Source organism: Porites lutea, chromosome 6 (assembly GCF_958299795.1).
Source record: "Porites lutea chromosome 6, jaPorLute2.1, whole genome shotgun sequence".
In the NCBI taxonomy this organism is placed as follows: Eukaryota; Metazoa; Cnidaria; class Anthozoa; order Scleractinia; family Poritidae; genus Porites; species Porites lutea.
Genome location: NC_133206.1, coordinates 16315997 through 16333303, shown reverse-complemented (window position 1 = coordinate 16333303; position 17307 = coordinate 16315997). Strand labels below are relative to the sequence as shown.

General features: G+C 39.5%; 2 protein-coding genes across 4 annotated transcripts in view; one reads left to right on the top strand and one right to left on the bottom strand.

Annotated features, from left to right (window-relative positions):
• The first annotated feature begins 610 nt into the window (after positions 1–610).
• Positions 611–17307, top strand: part of LOC140941753 (tRNA-dihydrouridine(16/17) synthase [NAD(P)(+)]-like) — a 75823-nt gene continuing 59126 nt past the window's right edge. For all 3 annotated transcript variants that reach the window (XM_073390768.1, XM_073390767.1, XM_073390766.1), the window contains exons 1-7: positions 611–878; positions 3714–3822; positions 3970–4020; positions 4746–4858; positions 5529–5611; positions 6546–6649; positions 10130–10274. In XM_073390768.1, the coding sequence (XP_073246869.1) occupies positions 645–878; positions 3714–3822; positions 3970–4020; positions 4746–4858; positions 5529–5611; positions 6546–6649; positions 10130–10274 (839 nt within the window). In that variant the 5' untranslated portion in view covers positions 611–644. The remainder of the gene's footprint in view (positions 879–3713; positions 3823–3969; positions 4021–4745; positions 4859–5528; positions 5612–6545; positions 6650–10129; positions 10275–17307) is intronic.
• On the bottom strand, positions 12479–16788 carry LOC140941608 (uncharacterized). The gene is made up of 2 exons (XM_073390628.1): positions 16258–16788; positions 12479–13763 (listed from the first exon to the last, which is right to left on the bottom strand). Exons 1-2 carry the CDS (start codon positions 16334–16336, stop codon positions 13129–13131), a joined length of 714 nt encoding a protein of 237 aa, XP_073246729.1. The 5' UTR covers positions 16337–16788; the 3' UTR covers positions 12479–13128.

Below are 17307 nucleotides of genomic sequence, written 5' to 3'. Positions count from 1 at the left end.
GCGTGAGATAAACCTCTCGTACCCAGGGTACAAATCATCAAATTGTGGACAAAAAGAATAAAACTGAATTTGCTTTTTAAGCTTTCATATCTGAATTGAAATTTTGCACTAACCCTGGGTTATTTGAACCCTGCTTTGAACAACCCAGCCCAGAATTTTTTTCAGGCCTATAATTCTTATGCAATTTTATAGTATTGGGTTCACCGTGCTGCGAGGATCATTCTTCATTTTATATAATTTAAGTTATTAATATAATTTAAATTGTTAATTAATAATTTCGGTGGGGGAGGGAAATCGGTTTGTTCTGTCTCTAGAAGCATCATCTGGCCTCCGTTTTGTAGTAGGTAATGGGAAACGCCTGCATCTGTCCTGAGCCAGACTAGTATTAAAAAAACGCACCCTGGCGCAGGACAAAAGTTTTTATTAAACTAACCTCCTTCTCCCTTCCTGATTTGAATTGGCTTCTCAGGATCAAGATCAGCAATTCAGAAAAAACTGTATTTAAAAATTAGAAGGCCGATTGGACAGATGAATTACTCAGGCCGTGATTTATACAGAACGACTCACTGCATGTGTATATTTCGTTTATCATATACAATATGCCCACCGGAAGCCAGACTCGAAACATCAACTCGCTGACCAAAATGGCTCCAAAATTTAAAAGCTACGAGTTTTGGGAGCACGTACTTAAATCACCTAAATATGTTGTTGCACCTATGGTGGATCAGTCTGAATTACCATGGCGACTTTTAAGCCGAAGATACGGTGCAGAACTGTGCTACACGCCGATGATTCACGCGGGATTGTTTGTAAAGGACTCGTACTATCGAAAGGAGGCTTTTCACACGTGTGACGAAGACAGGCCGTTAATCGTGCAGGTTACAATTTTCTTTCTCTTTCGGTGTCTTATGATACCTCCCTACTCGAGACCTAACATAATACCACCAGTTTTACATTGGCAAGACGTTAAAAATTGTCAAACAAGCATGCCAGCGTTCACTTTTAAGGCGAACGGTCTTAAATGAATTGCTGAAACAGTCGAAACAGAGTAACTTCAGAATAAGCTTACATGTACCTTGTCACTTGTCGAAACGCCTTAAGAACGAGGCATAACACAATAGATACTTTTGTTATCCAACGAAATGCGAATAACTGGCGGAGTATTCTGCAGTACGTCTGTACCTGCTTTGCTACGTTGTCCCAGTTACAAAGTTAACGTATTACGTGTTTCTCAATGGTTGTGGCAAGAAAAAGTTGGCTTTTTTAGCCTGTTCTGTTCCCTGCTTGCACAGGTCGCTAGTATTTGGTGGGCAGTCTCTTTTACTCCTGCCTGCCAAATACCAGGGGAAAAAAGGCCTCTGTTAGCAGGGAACCTGTTCTGAGCTCTTAGTTCTAAATCTAAAATTAATTTAACTTGATAAATATATCCACAGAGGGGCAGAGGTTTTGTTTCAGGCCAGACATCAATAGTCTGGGACCAGGCTCCGATTTGGGGTAAAAAGGAAAAAAAATAGTTGGCGAGCAAAGCGAGCTTAGAGGTAATCTGGGGAGAGGAAAGGGTGGCGGAGCCTGGAGACATGCCTTTGCCATCGATCCACCCTCCAACAATTAACTTTTCATTGAAATGCCAACACCTCAAGTTTACATCACAGATGTCAGCATGAGCTTATTATGTCGCTTTTGTAAAAAAAATATATATGAATTTGAGATGAAATAAGAGTGCAAGCGAAGAGATCTACTGAACTTCAATTGCCAACTGGACTGACACCAACTTCCGCGTAGAGAAATAAGGGCATTTCAGAGGAAAATGTAACGTGTGTGATCGGTCGGAAGAACACAGGGAAAAGCTGAATAGATTCCCAAAGAGATTCCTCAAGTTCACAGTTTGTGTCATAATTGGGGTTTACATAGCTTACAAAATATTGCCATTGGTAGAGTTTATACTCCACAGGGGAAAAAATGTGTAAGTTTAGCACATTATGCGACAGACTATTAAGTTTGAGTGTATTCCTGTTGTCAATTTGTTGTTCGTTTTACAAGGTAGTTTCTCTGTCAAAATCGTTTAAAAGTCAGTATTAAATTATCATTTCCCTGATTTTCCTCAACCGCCGTTATCTTTGTACTAGCCTGCGAGCAGAGGTTTCTTTCTTGCATGCATGGCTTTTAGCCATAGTCATTCTTGATTTCTGGGTTTTATCACGCTCTTGCCAGGAGCGTGATTGTAATGCGGTGCCATTTGAACGTCGGTTTATAAGTCCATTTCTTTGTAAATGTGACTGTAGTTTATCACTGGAAAGTGCAAGAAAAGCTTTATTTGTTGAATGCTTAGTTTTTCTTTTTGCAACCGATCACAGGCATATTTTTTGCTCTTCTTGGAGCAGGGATAAGCGAAAAGTCTTGCAAAGAAATTTGTATTGCTTGCTCAAAATTTGTCTTTTAAAAAATCTTCTGCCGAAATAGCAGGAACGTGACATTGAAAGAGCGCAATACTGTCAACCGCACTGCGAATCTGTCAACATGAGGACATTTGACCAATCAGAGCATGATACCAGAATCTGGTATCATGGAATGACAGCATCAAAGGCATGTCTCCAGGCTCCGCCGCCATTTCCCCCTTCCCAGACCACCACGAGGCTCGCTTTGCTCTTCGATATTTTTGCTATTTTTGTTATTTGCCTTTTTTCCCCGCTGTGGAGCCTGGTCCCAGGCTAAGACATCAGATGCAAAGTCCATTGACATGTTATGGCAATGAGTTCACCACAAATAATTAGTTTTTAAATGTGAAAATTGTTTCTTTTTTTCATTTATTAGTGAAAGATAGATTTGACCCTTAAAAGACCTTTACGGTCAACCAGTTTGTCCAGGGAATGCAGGAAATTGCATTTTAGAGGGTCCAGTTTCAAAAATTTCCCGGGGGAGCTGCCCATGGTCCCCTCTGGAAGTTTGTGCCTCCATTATTAAACATTGCGCCTGCAGCACAGACAGTACATGTCTGCCACCTGAGCTTTAGCCTGTGAACAGGCCTTTGGTGGCTAACTAAGCCTCTGCATCTAGTACTTCCAAATGCTACCAAAAACCCTGGAGATGATTGCCCATCACAGTGGTTATAGTCAGTTAGAATAAGGGAAAAAGCAAAAGCAAACATGCAATGAAAAAATATGCCTAGGAATGGGAAGAGACAGGGCCCTTCCTCTTTCTTCCTTTTTTTTTCCAGACTTGCTAAATACTTTTCACTTGTCCCAACGAACAGAAAGCCTGGAACAGGCAACAGCTTCTGTAAGAAAGGGCTTGTAATGTGTTGGTAGCTACTGATTTTCACTTTTATTTTTTCATTTCATTTATTTTGCCATGTCGCTTGTGCTCTACACGTTCATATTTACAAATTCACTTGGGTTTGCTGCCATTGTACTGAGGCTGTTACCTTGAGTAAAGTATCGAAAAGTCCTGCTAGGAAAAAGATCTTTTTGTATACTTCTTTTTCTTTAACATCTGTCCCCTGCTGAAGGTGGAAGTATTTTCTTTTGCTTTGCCATTAGATAACAAATGAAGTGTGTAGATAAGAAACTCGCATGTAGCCAATGTTACCAATTTGGCTTAAAGAAAGAAAGTTGGAATCACTGAAATGCTCTTTGAAGGAGATGTGAGTGTTAATTACTGATCCTAAGTTTAGCATTTAAGTTAAATAAAGAAAACCTTTGACTTTTACTTTGCAGTTTTGTTCTAATGACCCTGAAACATTTCTGAAAGCAGCCCAGCTTGTAGAACCATACTGTGATGGGGTTGATCTGAACCTTGGATGTCCACAGATAATAGCAAAACGAGGTATGTAGAAAGAAAATACAGTCAAACTTAAACTCAATAGCAACAATCAGGTCAATGTAAGTTTTGGGCAGAGTACCAGAGTTGGTCATAAAAGTATAGAGGTGGTAGCTTGATAAATCAATAAAATATTTTTATTTTGCTTTTTAGGTAATTATGGAGCATTTTTGCAGGATAAGTGGGAATTAATAGCTTCCATGGGTAAGTTTTAGTTAATCAAGTTTTATGGATTGTTATTTTTCTGAGTGCTAAATATCAAATTCTTCGTACATACAGCTATTTCGAGAAAGGTTGTCAGAAAAAGTGCACGTGACAATCTCAAAAAATATTGTGGATAGTTTTGACTTCACTGTTCTTCTAAGAAATTTGAAAAAATGGCACGAGAGGCCATGGATGTATGTTTGCGAGTGCTAGAAAGCAACAATAGAAGATTTGACAGCTACAGTGTCAGGAACAGTTTGTTGATCATACCTTTCAGGATTGTTGTGGGCATATTTTTTTCGACAATCTTTCTCAAAATAGCTGTATATTGCTTTGTGAGAATGTGCTTAGTTGAGTGTGAAGCTAATAATAAAATGAAATTATGATGTACACAATATGTTTTTCTTTTAAAAAACATGGTATAGTATCTTTTTTGAGAAGGATAGATTACAACATTATAATGCTGTTTCTTTCATACATGGGAATAATTATTTGAAATATATACTGTCTCATTGTTTCTTCAAAGGAGTTAGCTATAGCTATTCAATATTAATTTTTTTGTCTGTGTGTGTTCTTTGTGCCACTTTTAAGTACCTTTTACCTAAGTGTATATTTATATCTCTAATTTTCAAAGTGTAGTTATTTAGGGTTTGCAGGCATTGATTTTCATGATTAGATTACCTCTCTGTTCATTATCGTATTATACAACTTTGTCTTATTTACAGTAAGTTTACTGAATGAGAAGCTGATGATTCCTGTAACCTGTAAAATTCGAGTCTTTGAAGATTTGGAAAAGACAGTGAAGTATGCAAAAATGTTAGAGAAAGCAGGCTGCCAGGTATGTGAGATTTTTAACGATTTTTCATGTCCCGTGCACTCAGTTTGCATTGTTGACTGTCGTTGAATGAGAAGAATATTTAAAATGCTGCCAACTGTTATTGATTAAACAACCAGAAGAGCTAATGGAATGGCATCCGAGTGGTGTTACAAGAACCAGACTTCGAGTTATTGGGTAAATTGCATTGAACTTTTGGTGAAGGGAAAGGAGATTTATTTCAATTTAGTGGGGAATTTGAGTTATCTGAGTTTGAGTCAATCGAGAAAAACCGACTGAAAAGTGAGGTGAAATCCAAGGGATATGGAACTTAGTTCAAGTTACCTAATGGAGCAGGCAGTTCGATATATCTGAGTTTGAGTTAGTTTGACTTATCTGGGTTCCACTTTAGTACTCCCGTCACTCTTATGGTGCAGTGAAGTCCTCTCTCCCTTGGTAACACGAACCACACAATAACATCCACTGAAATCAGAGTTGTGAACCTGCAAAACTTAGCACCCCTACAAAACCCTTGTTTTCACCAAAACTGCTGGTCACTGAATGTGGTTTCTAGAGGTCAAGGTAATTTGGTGCCATCTTAGGAGTAAGGACCATGTTACCCTTGTTCCTCACTCACTGCTCAGTTCCATGTCTCAGTCAGTACTCAGTAGTCTACTGGTTTGTTCTTTTGTAGATATTGACTGTCCATGGAAGAACAAGAGATCAGAAGGGCCCAAACACTGGACTGGCTAATTGGGATATAATTAAAGCAATAAAGTAGGTGAAAATCAAAGTCTTGTGCAACGTGTGAGAGATGGCCTGCGTAGCAGGTGCTTGGAGGTATTTGGGCGCAAGAAAGAACCGACACGCGAGAGGGAGAAATGCGGGGGAGAGGGAGCTCCTTCTCCCCTCCGTTCTTCCTTGTGCCCAAATACTTCCAAGCGACTGCTATGAAGGCTATGTGAGAGATTCATTTTTGCTTGACTAAATAATGCTTATAATCATATGCTGGCAGGCTAGACAAGCCCCCAAAAAATTATTAACCCATTCGCCCCTGAGTCGGCCGTAACCACCCGTGCGGATCCACGTTCTTTCCACTGCTTGTGACGTCGTCTGTTTTAATTGTCAAGGACAACTTTGTCCACGCTAACTTGGGCAGAGTGAAGAGATCTTTTAAACCATACCATAATGAGCACAATTTAGTTTATGGACACCAGAGAAAAAGGCAAAAAACCGTTTAACATTAACCTGAAAGTTTTCTTCTTTTTGACGTAATACGTGGTGATCAGAACCTGGCTTGACTAACTCATCAAACGGTGTTTTTGTGGACCAAATGCTGAAGAGTGGATAGGAGGAGTATTATGGTTAATATTTAATTATTATATGTTGACCATAATGCATACGTATTGGTAGCTTACAGCTTTGTTCAAAAAAGGAAATTGCACGCAAATTCCGAAGTCTGCGAGGAGGTTTTTGGGAGATAGCATGAGAGGTCACTCATGAGCACTCAAAATGGACAGCTTGTTGGCAGGCTAGAATCGTGTTGTATCCTACACTATTCTCATTGCGCGCAATGCAGATCTCACACCCACCGGGATGAATCTTATTTGCATTTAGGCATACAACCGCAAGTACCAAGGATTTAAACTCTTTTGCCAATTCACTTCAATTACAATTTGGATCTTATGTTATCTTTCTTTGCATTCAACAGAGAAAATGTATCCATTCCTGTGTTTGCCAATGGTAACATAAGATATCTGCAGGATGTGGAACAATGTATGGCATATTCAGGAGTGGATGGAGTCATGACTGCAGGTCTGTTACACACCCGGGGGGTACTCCCTTATATAAGCTATATAGGTATCAATGTGCCGCCCCAAAGGGTATGGTTTTTGCTCCGTTTGGGTCTGATTACGGAAATGTATGGACGTATTTGTCGTTTCAATTCCAAATGAATAAGAAAGAAAGAGTAATATTCGAATTTGAAATGGCTTTGAAGAAATTTGTTGGCGTTCCAATGTAAGTAATGATGACAATCATTTTCTTAGAGGCCAGGTCTGTCAACGGGTATGGATTTTAAAGTACTCTGAAATAGGGTCTGGATTTCGGGAACCGGGCAGCACACCCCCACCAAGTATTCCCAGTAGTGCCGCTTCCCCCCCCTCCGGGGGGGGAGGTTACATATTTGTTTTACAGATCGAAATGACTGCATAGAGCGTTGTTCTGTTTAAGTAAAGAAGTTTTGTGAGTGTGTATATGCGGTAAAAACCTTTGTCTTGCTACCAATCCTTCCAAAATTATGTAATGGTTCTAATAATTTTGGCTGTCAATCAGCTGGATAGCACATACAGTAGACCTGGTGAATTAATTAAGCTCTATGGTTGAGCGAGAGGTGCCCTGCTACCAACCGGGATCTTTAAATCACGTAGATCTTTACTTCGTTCAGGAACATGTCATTTTATTGCTGGTCTTGACTCATTCAATTATAGGCAGAACTTCAAGCTCTTACTGAAAGGGTTATATGAAAGAAGATCATCGCAGTTATAGATGTAACTTTTGCAGTTGCGAAAAGAAATCGTGAAAAAATTGAGGCTTGTACGAGATTCGAACCCTTGCCCTTTGCGATACCGGTGCAGCGTTCTACCAATTGAGCGATTCAGTGACCTGCTCCCAGTTGGCTTATTAGCTCAATTGGTAGCTAGAGTGCTGCACCGGTATCGCAGAGGTCAAGGGTTCGAATCTCGTACAAGCCTGAATATTTTCAGGCTTTCTTTTCGCAACTGCAAAAGTTGCGTCTATTACTGCGATGATCTTCTTTCATATAATTCTTCACCCCGCAGTTCTCATATATATGATTTTCATATATTCATAACTTGAAAGGGTTATTGTCGTGTACGAGTTACAACCAAAAGTATTTGGACAGCTCGCTCTCCTTTGCGTAAGATTACCGAACAGAGGAAATTCTGAATACGCTGTTCTTCGCACCTTTACAGCCTAAAGCTCATTTTATATTCTAAGGTTTTTGTTCCAGAAACAGGTGGAAAAACCTGCACGATTTGCTTTAGATCACAAAGTTAAGCGATATTTTCTCAACTTCAGAAAATTCTACTTTCTACCTGAAAAGCCTCTCGTAGCCGATCTTGTTTGTCCCGACGAAAAGCTCACATATTGGTCCTAAAATCAACTAGCTTAATACGGACACTGGTTACTAATGCACCTCTCAATGTAAACCCCGTGGAGGGGGGGGGGGGGGGGGGGGGAGTGCGGGCAAGGGGTGGGGATTTGACAAATTTTAAAATTTTTTGATCAAATTCCCCAGGGTGGGAAACGAAAGGTCAATCAAAAGTGTCAAAAAAACCCCACCCCAGGGGAAAAATGTGAACAAACAATACTATAATACTATATAAAACGAATGAAAGAACATTTCAAAAGTACGTTCTTACTACTTTTACTTAAGGTTAACGTAGGCTCCGTTAAATTACTCGCTGTAATTAAGTATTTTCTCTCTCCACTAGCATCTCTTATTTTGAACAACATAATCACTCCAGGAAGATTGACCGTGCTATTATATTAATGAAACGTAAAATGCTTTATAACATCGGCTCAACGTGTCGGAACAGGTCGGATCAGTGACCTCTAAAAATCCTCTGACTTTCATGGTAGAATTCGATTTCAATCGAGGTTTACAATCAGATAAGAACTTGAAGATAAAAACTTTCTCAAAATAGACATTATGTGTTTAGATGACAGTGTAAAGTATCGGATTATGGCCATTAAAACAAATAAAAACTTCATAACTTTTTCCAACAGCGTGACTTTCAGAAAGCCTCGAGGGACGGACTTGGTTACCGCTTCTGAATTGATACCAGGCTTCTATCGGTCAAAGTCAAATGTCCCGACCCCGGAGTCGCTTCGCACGATCAAAAGCCCGACAGGGGGATAGTCTCAGGCATCAAATCCCCGCCCCTGGCCCGCACTCCCCCCCCACGGGATTTACATTGATAGGTGCATAAGAACAACGTCAACCCCGCTCTACGGACACTGGTTATCTGTGCACTGTCTACTTTCATTGTCCGGGACAATTATGTTGACATTGTATCCTGTCAAATAATGACTCATTTGTACCGGTTAAGCCTAAAAAGTGAAGCGTCCGTTTATATACTTTTTTTAATTTACTTAAAACAGTAAACTTTATTTCAGCTAATAAATCCAGAAATCTATACTTAGGGTAACTGGTTTAGAAGGGAAAAATTGGACGATTTCAGAAAAAAAGGAACTAAAAAGAAAAAAAATCTCTATAAAGCTAATTACTGTATATGTACAGCAAAAAAATGTAAATCGAATTCGATCACAGTAGTGAAAGACTTGCATCACCGAACTAAAAATCCTCTTTTAAGCCCCACCCCCCTTTCAAATAAACTTCCCCACTCTAATACCCCCCCCCCCCCCCTTTTCAGGGGAAGAAAGTTAATAAGCCCCCTCCTCTCTTTTAACCCCCTCCCTCCCTCCCCACTCCTAATTATTCTTCACTCATAAATGATAGACTGTATAAATCAATCACGACTGTAAAACTTCGTGTGGACTGATCCAGAATGGTGTACTTCACCAACTGGAAGTTCGCCTTTGTTGTTGATCCTCGGCTGCATGACCTCCAACTTCTTGTACCTGAGCTTTTTCACTTTGTTTTCTAGTTCTTTATGGAGAATAGACTGCTTGCAGTCCTCCTTTTCTCTTAAAATCCGTCTAGTTCTTATCTCAGCCAGCGCGATTCCAAACCACGACGTTATGTATTACTCGCGGCTTTGCCGCTCGCGTGCTTAGGTTTCGCGTGCAGTAACTTAGCTTTGCAAAGAAAAATAAGACTGATACCATTGTCTTTGTGTAATTAAATAAACCCCCCTCTCAAATAAGCCTCCCCGTCTCTATTAAGCCCTCCATCAAATGGGCTTGAAATAAATAAATAAGCTCTCCGGGGAACTTAGAGGATTTACAGTATGTTAAGATTGAAAAGAGGAGGAGGAGGAGGAGATTGAAAAGAGGGGAGGAGCGTTGCGTGACGATAACAAAAGCGGCTGTGTAGCAGACTATAAAAAAGCATAGTTGGCAGAATTAACAAAATGAACCAAACAGCCCTTACACCGAGCCCCTTTAAGTTCTTCTTATCGCTGCTTTCTCCGTTCGTTGGATTCTGATTTCTGAAGGTCGTTACGTTAGGGATTTTAGTTATAATTTGCGTAACTTTCAGGATAGTTTTTTACCTCTGGAAATTTACCGGTTTTTTTTTATTCCTTGCAGAGGGAAATTTGAGTAACCCAGCTCTTTTCAGTGGAAAGCATCCTCCTGTTTGGCAGATGTCTGATGAGTACATGGCTCTTGTAGATAAGCACCCGTGTCCACTATCTCACATCAGAGGTCATTTGTTTAGGCTTTGGCGTATCATGTGAGTACAATCAGTGTTCTCCCTAAATTTTAGCTTAGTAGGTAAGGGACCATTCATGGCCAGTAAGGCAAAAAATATCTCGGGGGTGGGGGAGAGGAGGGGGTAGTGGCGTGAGGGACAAGGCCCCGCCCTCGCGGGGAAATTGAGGAGCTAAGTTCTCTGAAACATCATTCCCTCATTCTAAGACCTATTATACGCAAATCGGTCGTTGTTATTTTAAGACAACAATTTCAAACGTTCGATCTCAATAATTTTACACTGTCTGCAATGTTCTCTTTCCAAAATGCATGGCCCATAAAAAGGAAAGCTGTGTATACTTTAGTACTTTTCCATATCTATTCATTTTCCTTGGGAGAATCGGATCAGATCACAACTTCCTTTTTTCAAAATCTACTTTTTTAAATTTTAGTAAACCTTCAAGCGGTTGCACTGAGGCAGTAAGAAGTGTTGCTTCAGGCCATAAATTTTACCGGTTACAGCCTGATAACACTGACAGTGGAAACTTACTGCTTTAAGGCCCGGTTCAAACGTCGACCTTTACATGTGCCGACCTAATACCTATTTAGGTCGATCCAAACTATTAAGTTCGACTGTTGATTCAGACGGTCGAACTTTACATGTGCCGAACCTTTTTCGTGGCGAAAAGAAATATCCTTACTGCTTAAATTAGGGAAATAAACTGAAAAAAAGTAAAATTCACCAACCCTGGAAATTCTTGTTTTGGTTTTCTTGATTTTTCGGCACATTTTACATGTGCCGAACCTAATAATTAGGTTCGGCACATGTAAAATTCGACGTTTTATTTCCCTATGTTAAGCAGTAAGGATGATATTTCTTTTCGCCACGTTTTAGGTTCGGCACATGTAAAGTTCTGAATCAACAGTCGAACTTAATAGTTTGGGTCGACCTAAATAGGTATTAGGTTCGGGCACATGTAAAGTTCGACGTTTGAACCGGGCCTTATGTACTTATTCAAATGATATGATTGTGATACAAAGTAGTTTATCTAATACGAATCGCAGGTGTTGTAATTAGCTGCTCAAAACGGAAATGAACGATTATGCGGTATTTGCAAATGCGTGATATAATAACAAAACTGCACAGAAACCTCGTGCTCTTTTATTTAAAATAAAACTAAAAAAAAACTAGTTTTGGCCCACGCATGGGTTATACCCTCAATGCATACGCGTCAATTTATACGCGAATGCGACACGGCTTTATGGCGGAGTTTTTCAAGGGACGCTTTCTCAGGACTGAAAGAAATTTCACTAAAAAGCGTACGACAATCGCTCGGATTAATAACACATTTAGGTTCTACTACTGAGACAGGAAGCGAATGAAAAAAAAAAATTGCCTCAAGTCTTTTACAACGGCATATACAGGCAGCAAAATCCGCCAGCGCGCGCAATCTACATCCTTTTCTTAGCACAACTCGTTTTTAATTGTAGCTTTTATATGTATTTTGATGAAGAATCTGAATTATTTTGGTTATCTCTCTCAATAAATTAAGTTAAATAGCTTTCCTCCGTTAATTTTCTTTATGAAAAGATTGACTTTACCGTAGTTTCAGGGTATACGAAATTGTAACTTCTTAAACTACGTAAAAGGTAGCCAATCTTCAGTTTTAGGAAACTAGTAACTCTGAATTGAAACTCTCCTCCAATACTGTTTTCGTCCTTTTTTGGTATTTATAACATTTATGTTCACAAAAATTGTGCGCCAGTGGAATCTTGATGAATTTCAGTGAAATTAATGCTGGAAATTGGATCAAAACCTACAATATAACTCATTTTTATGACTGACACTTGATTTAGCGTCCACTAGATTTATTTAAGTTACGTAATATCAATTCACTTTTAAGTGATCCGTGCATATGCTTTTATGAAGTTATACTCTAACATGGTGTGTCTTAATTTAGTAATGATACTAAGCGAAACGAAATATCTGCATATGATCTCGATGTTTCCAGCTCTTTATTTTCTTTGTTTTGATTTTTCTATATCTACTCGCCTAACTTAATGTTACATTACCAGACTGGATGAAAATCTTTACAAACTTAAAAACTGAATAAATAGTTCGGAGGTTCACAGAGAGGGAGGAAGTGTTTTTGTGCCAGAAAATCCAGAAAGGAAGACTTTTGTCCTAGAGGAACTCAGTTTCGTTTGAGGCGTTTCTTTGTTTCTGCAAGATTAAAGGAGCTGGAATTATAGGAATATTTGTAATAGCTTCATCAGTAATTAACACTAAGAGTGGAATATTTTCAGTCCAATAAGTTGTTGGTTTGGTGCGAAGCGGTTAGATGAATGTAACTGCAGTGTCTTGATAAATTCCAGTTCTAGACCGTAGGCCTGAGGGAACTGACTTGACTGTTACAGTTTCGTTGAGAAACAGATTTTCGGAGATGAATACCAGCACCTTTGGATGGTTGCTCATGTTGAAAAAATTATAGTTTGAGTACGTCGTTTTATACGGGGGCTGCACTCTCAAATTTATGCTTTTCAGATAGGGTGTGGTTTTTTAGGTAGTCGGTCCGTAAATGTAATAGGGTATCCTTTTTACTGTTTTGGATCTTTGATAGAGTACCTAACAGCTCTTAAACTACTGGAAAGAATCGAAACTACTTGACATACTACGGAACAAAACGGTTCAACTAGGTTTTCTTTAGAATTCTATGCTTTATGCTTGAAACAAATGAAACCTATTGTGTTGCACTCTTCTGAACTTAAGGACGCTATGAGCCAAAACTGCTAACCCGAGGTAAAGTTTTCAAGAACGTTTTAGGACGTATAAATATGCCAGCTTTTTGTGAATAAGAACAAAGCAAGTAGACGACTATGGTGCGCGAGTACTCTGTTTATGGTACAGCTGCTAGGCCTACGACGGCAGTCAGAATGAGTGTGACGATGTAGTGATGGTGTGATGATGTTGTCAAAACAGCAGCATTTGAATTACACAAGTCTTCTGTACAACAGTCCACCTTGCATTGCCATCCCATTTCTTTGCATTGAGTGTCGGAACACTGTTCACTCTTAGCACAGTACTTCATGTAGCGTGTGAGTACCTTGCCTGTCTTGGTTCCATTCTTCTTTTCCCATTCATTCTGTGTCATTTTAAGACAGGCTTCATCGAAACCGGGTTTACAGTCGATCACCCTACTTGTCTTGTCACAGTGCTCCCAAGAATTTTCCGAAAAGCACAAAAAGCAGCGCAATTTTGGTTTTGGTTTTGGTGTTGCCTTTGGTATCGGAGCCGGTTTTCGTATTGGCGTTGGTGTTTCGGTTGGTGTTTCTGTTGCGGTTGGTGTTGCTGTTAAGTTTGAGCTTAGGCTTAATGCTGCTGTTGCGGTTGGTGGTGCTGTTAAGTTTGAGCTTAGGCTTAGTGTTGCTGTTGCGGTTGGTGTTGCCGTTAAGTTTGAGCTTAGGCTTAGTGCTGCTGTTCGTGTTCGGACTGATGTTGCTGCTGGCGTTCGTGTTGGTTTTGATGAAGGTTCTGAAAAAAAAATGAAAGTAGAGCTCTTAAGCAACACAACTGCGAGAGTTAAGAACAGGTCACTTATTCCTTTAGCAACACGACGGCGACAGCAGCGAAAACTTACTCGATATTACAGCTCGCCCAATTTGTCAAATATAGGCGAGTCTAATTTTTCCTAGTGGATTTGAATTCTTTAAGAATAGCCTCTGATCATACCCGCCCCTCCAATGGCCTTTGCCCACACGTTATGTTTCTTGGAATACAAATCAGTTTTCGTCTTGCGAAAAACGATTATACTGCGCTAGATTAGACTGTTCACAGTCCCCCATTTTTCCGTGAGATCGTCGAGATATAGCGCGTCTTACCATTAATGGCGGCCATCTTGATTTTCAAATGTACCGAGGGGGCAAGCTTCGGGGATTATAGCTCTAAGTAGTGTTGACACTCATTCAAGATGGCAGTCCGTAACGTAAAGCGCTCGATCTCGACGATCTTACGGAAAAATAGGGGACTGTGAACAGTCTACGCTACGATGAACAAAATTAACTTCCTTACGACACCCCCAACTTTCCCCATTTTTTTTGTTTCCATTAGCCATCATAAAATGTAAAAATTCTCCCTTGTTTGATTTAATACCTAAGGCTGTTGTTCTTGTTATCTACACTTGTTGAATCCGGCGAACCTCGCACTCACAGACGTGGTTTAAACATGGCGGCAAAACTTGACGAAAAACACAAAAGTCTAGTTGCCGGATCTTTGACATACCATGTGCTCCAGTAGAAATAAAAGTTTCAAAAAATGAAATAATCAAGCAGAAAACGGACCCTTACAGTTTAGGGGAGACACACGACTTTAATTCCTTTCCGTCGAAAGGTTGTTTGTTCTGATTCCCTTTAACATTTACACTCACACATGCTCACACTTTCTAACGACACTTCCAACTCAAGTTTTCTCATTTTGTTTCTTTCCATTAACCATCATAAAATGTAAAAATTCTCTCTTGTTTGATTTAATGGCAAAGGCTGTTGTTCTTGTTATCTACACTTGTTGAATCCGGCGAACCTCGCACTCACAGACGTGGTTTAAACATGGCGGCAAAACTTGACGAAAAACGCAAAAGTCTAGTTGCCGGATCTTTGACATACCATGTGCTCCAGCAGAAATAAAAGTTTCAAAAAATGAAATAATCGAGCAGAAAACGGACCCTTACAGTTTAGGGAAGACACACGACTTTAATTCCTTTCCGTCGAAAGGTTGTTTGTTCTGATTTCCTTTAACATTTACACTCACACATGCTCACAGTGGAAAAAATGGTCACGTCAGCGTTGGAACAAATGCAGTGTAAAACTGCATTCGATGGCGACATTGACCAGTGCACTGCAAATAATTTATTTTTTCTTAATCAACTTTTTGAATAAATCGGCTTTATATCTTGACAGAAGTTGTTTGTATTTGTATTTGGTGATTTGACATTTATATTTCTTCTAGCGAAAAATCGAGGTACAGCTTTGACAGTCTGACTAGAAATCAAAATCTTGTGATATCATTTAAAGGTAAATCGAGCGGTACTGACGTACTACTATGGGCTTTATCGTCTCAATGTACGATCGCAAATGCTCTTAATGGATGTTTTATTAAAAGTGACAAACTTTTTCATGCACATGTCACCTTTAGACACTGCTTTAGAATGCAATTTATCCCTGATCTCTGTTTGTTCAAGTGAAGTGTAATTTGCAGCTTTAAAAACATGCAAAAACCTGATATCAATAGATGCCGATTTTTTAATAACATACGTCCTGTTTCTACCCTTAAGTAAAAATTATATCTCCTATGTATTAATAAAGCTTCATAAAATGCCTTCAAACCTTGTATTAATCTATGACAGTTTTTTTGGGTGGTGTAGAATTTCCCGGAACAACAAAATAGTCGATGATTAAGTACGTGACTAGCTTCTGTCATAGTCATACATCCGCGGTTTTTTTACCACTGATTTATGCCACTAATTTAATATAGTTACATGCATGTATAAGTTTTGATGAAAAAAATCATACCTAACTTTTTTAGAAGTCAAGTATCAAAACACTCTTTACAAGGAAATGATGGGTTCCGTTCTATGATTTGTTCATTATTATGTTATTGGAGATTTACCCCTGCAACTACAATCCCATCCTTCAGTAACACGGAGATACAAATTAGACACTCAAAACAATATATTTTTATATTCAGGAGGGTCAGGATACGGTCGAAGCCATCTCAGATATAGTCAAGCGTGCAGTCAATTATAAAGTTTTTATTCTGCTTTTTTTTTCTTGTTTAATATTCCCACGATTAACTCTCCGACACTCTCCAAACGTTGGTTAATTAATTTGCTTTAAATTTCATTGCTAATAGGACTTTCGAACTAAAGGGCACGATTTGAGTCTCGATACCTTTTTGTCGTCGCGCGCGTCGATAGATTAAAGATTGATTATTAATAGAATAGTGTTAGTGTTAGAAATAAGTTAATACCTACCCACACTTGTCCCGTTCAACGTGTTCGGTATTTGGTGGGCGAGCATATAAATCAACAGGATCTTTCTCCAAAGTGACATTTTTGTCTCGTAGTTATCGACGTGCGCTCTGTGAATAGGGTGCCCTTTTTAAATGTGCGTAAATTTTTGAAGTCTTGATTCACCCTCCCTTGCCAGTTTCACGAACAATCTGCTCCAACGTGTTGGCGGTGTTTATTATTTGTTTATATCGCGTGCTACACAATTGTAATATGATGCTGCCAAAGGGTAACGCCTGTCACACACCAAAAGCACTAAACATGCTATCTGCAATAACAAAAGCTTTGAAGCGCAAATGGACTTATAAAAACGCTCAAAGGTTTATCCTTTCGGGCGTCTGACGCATTTTTAGCGACTGTAAATGCGTTAATATGTTTTTTATTTGTTTAAATCGTTTCCGGTTTCATCGCGGAAGTGTCACGCTTGATCACGATATGATCTCATTTGCCGCGCTTTTTAAACGGCGCCCCCAAAGGTCGATACTTTTCACTCGAAGGCACTGTTTACGTCAGTAGATAACAACTTCACTATGACGCCTATCAATTAATTAATATCCTTCCCTCTTTGACTGAGACGGTATCCGAGTGGCCGGGGGGGGGGGGGTACTCGATATATCCCTGGGTGGGGAGGTGCGGCGCGGCCCCTCATAGCCTGACCCTGTGTAAGACAAATATCGCTGATTTTCCTACCCTGTTTAAGACAGAATTCCGATTTTTGATACCCTGTTTAAGACATTTATCCTTTTTAAGACAAAAATTAATAAATCGATACCCTGATTAAGACAAAAAATGATAAATTCGATACCCTGTTTAAGACAAAAATCCCGAAAAACATACCCTGGCTGGCCGCATGTCCCCATTAAGCCCTTATAAGGGAGTACCCCCCCCCCCCCCCCCCCCCCCGGGCTGAGTGGCAAGATTTAGATTTAATAAAAGGAGATGAACGGGGAAACAAGAAGAGGAAATTTGCTGGGTTGATCAGTTTAGAATGTTAAAGTAAGACTGATTTAATTA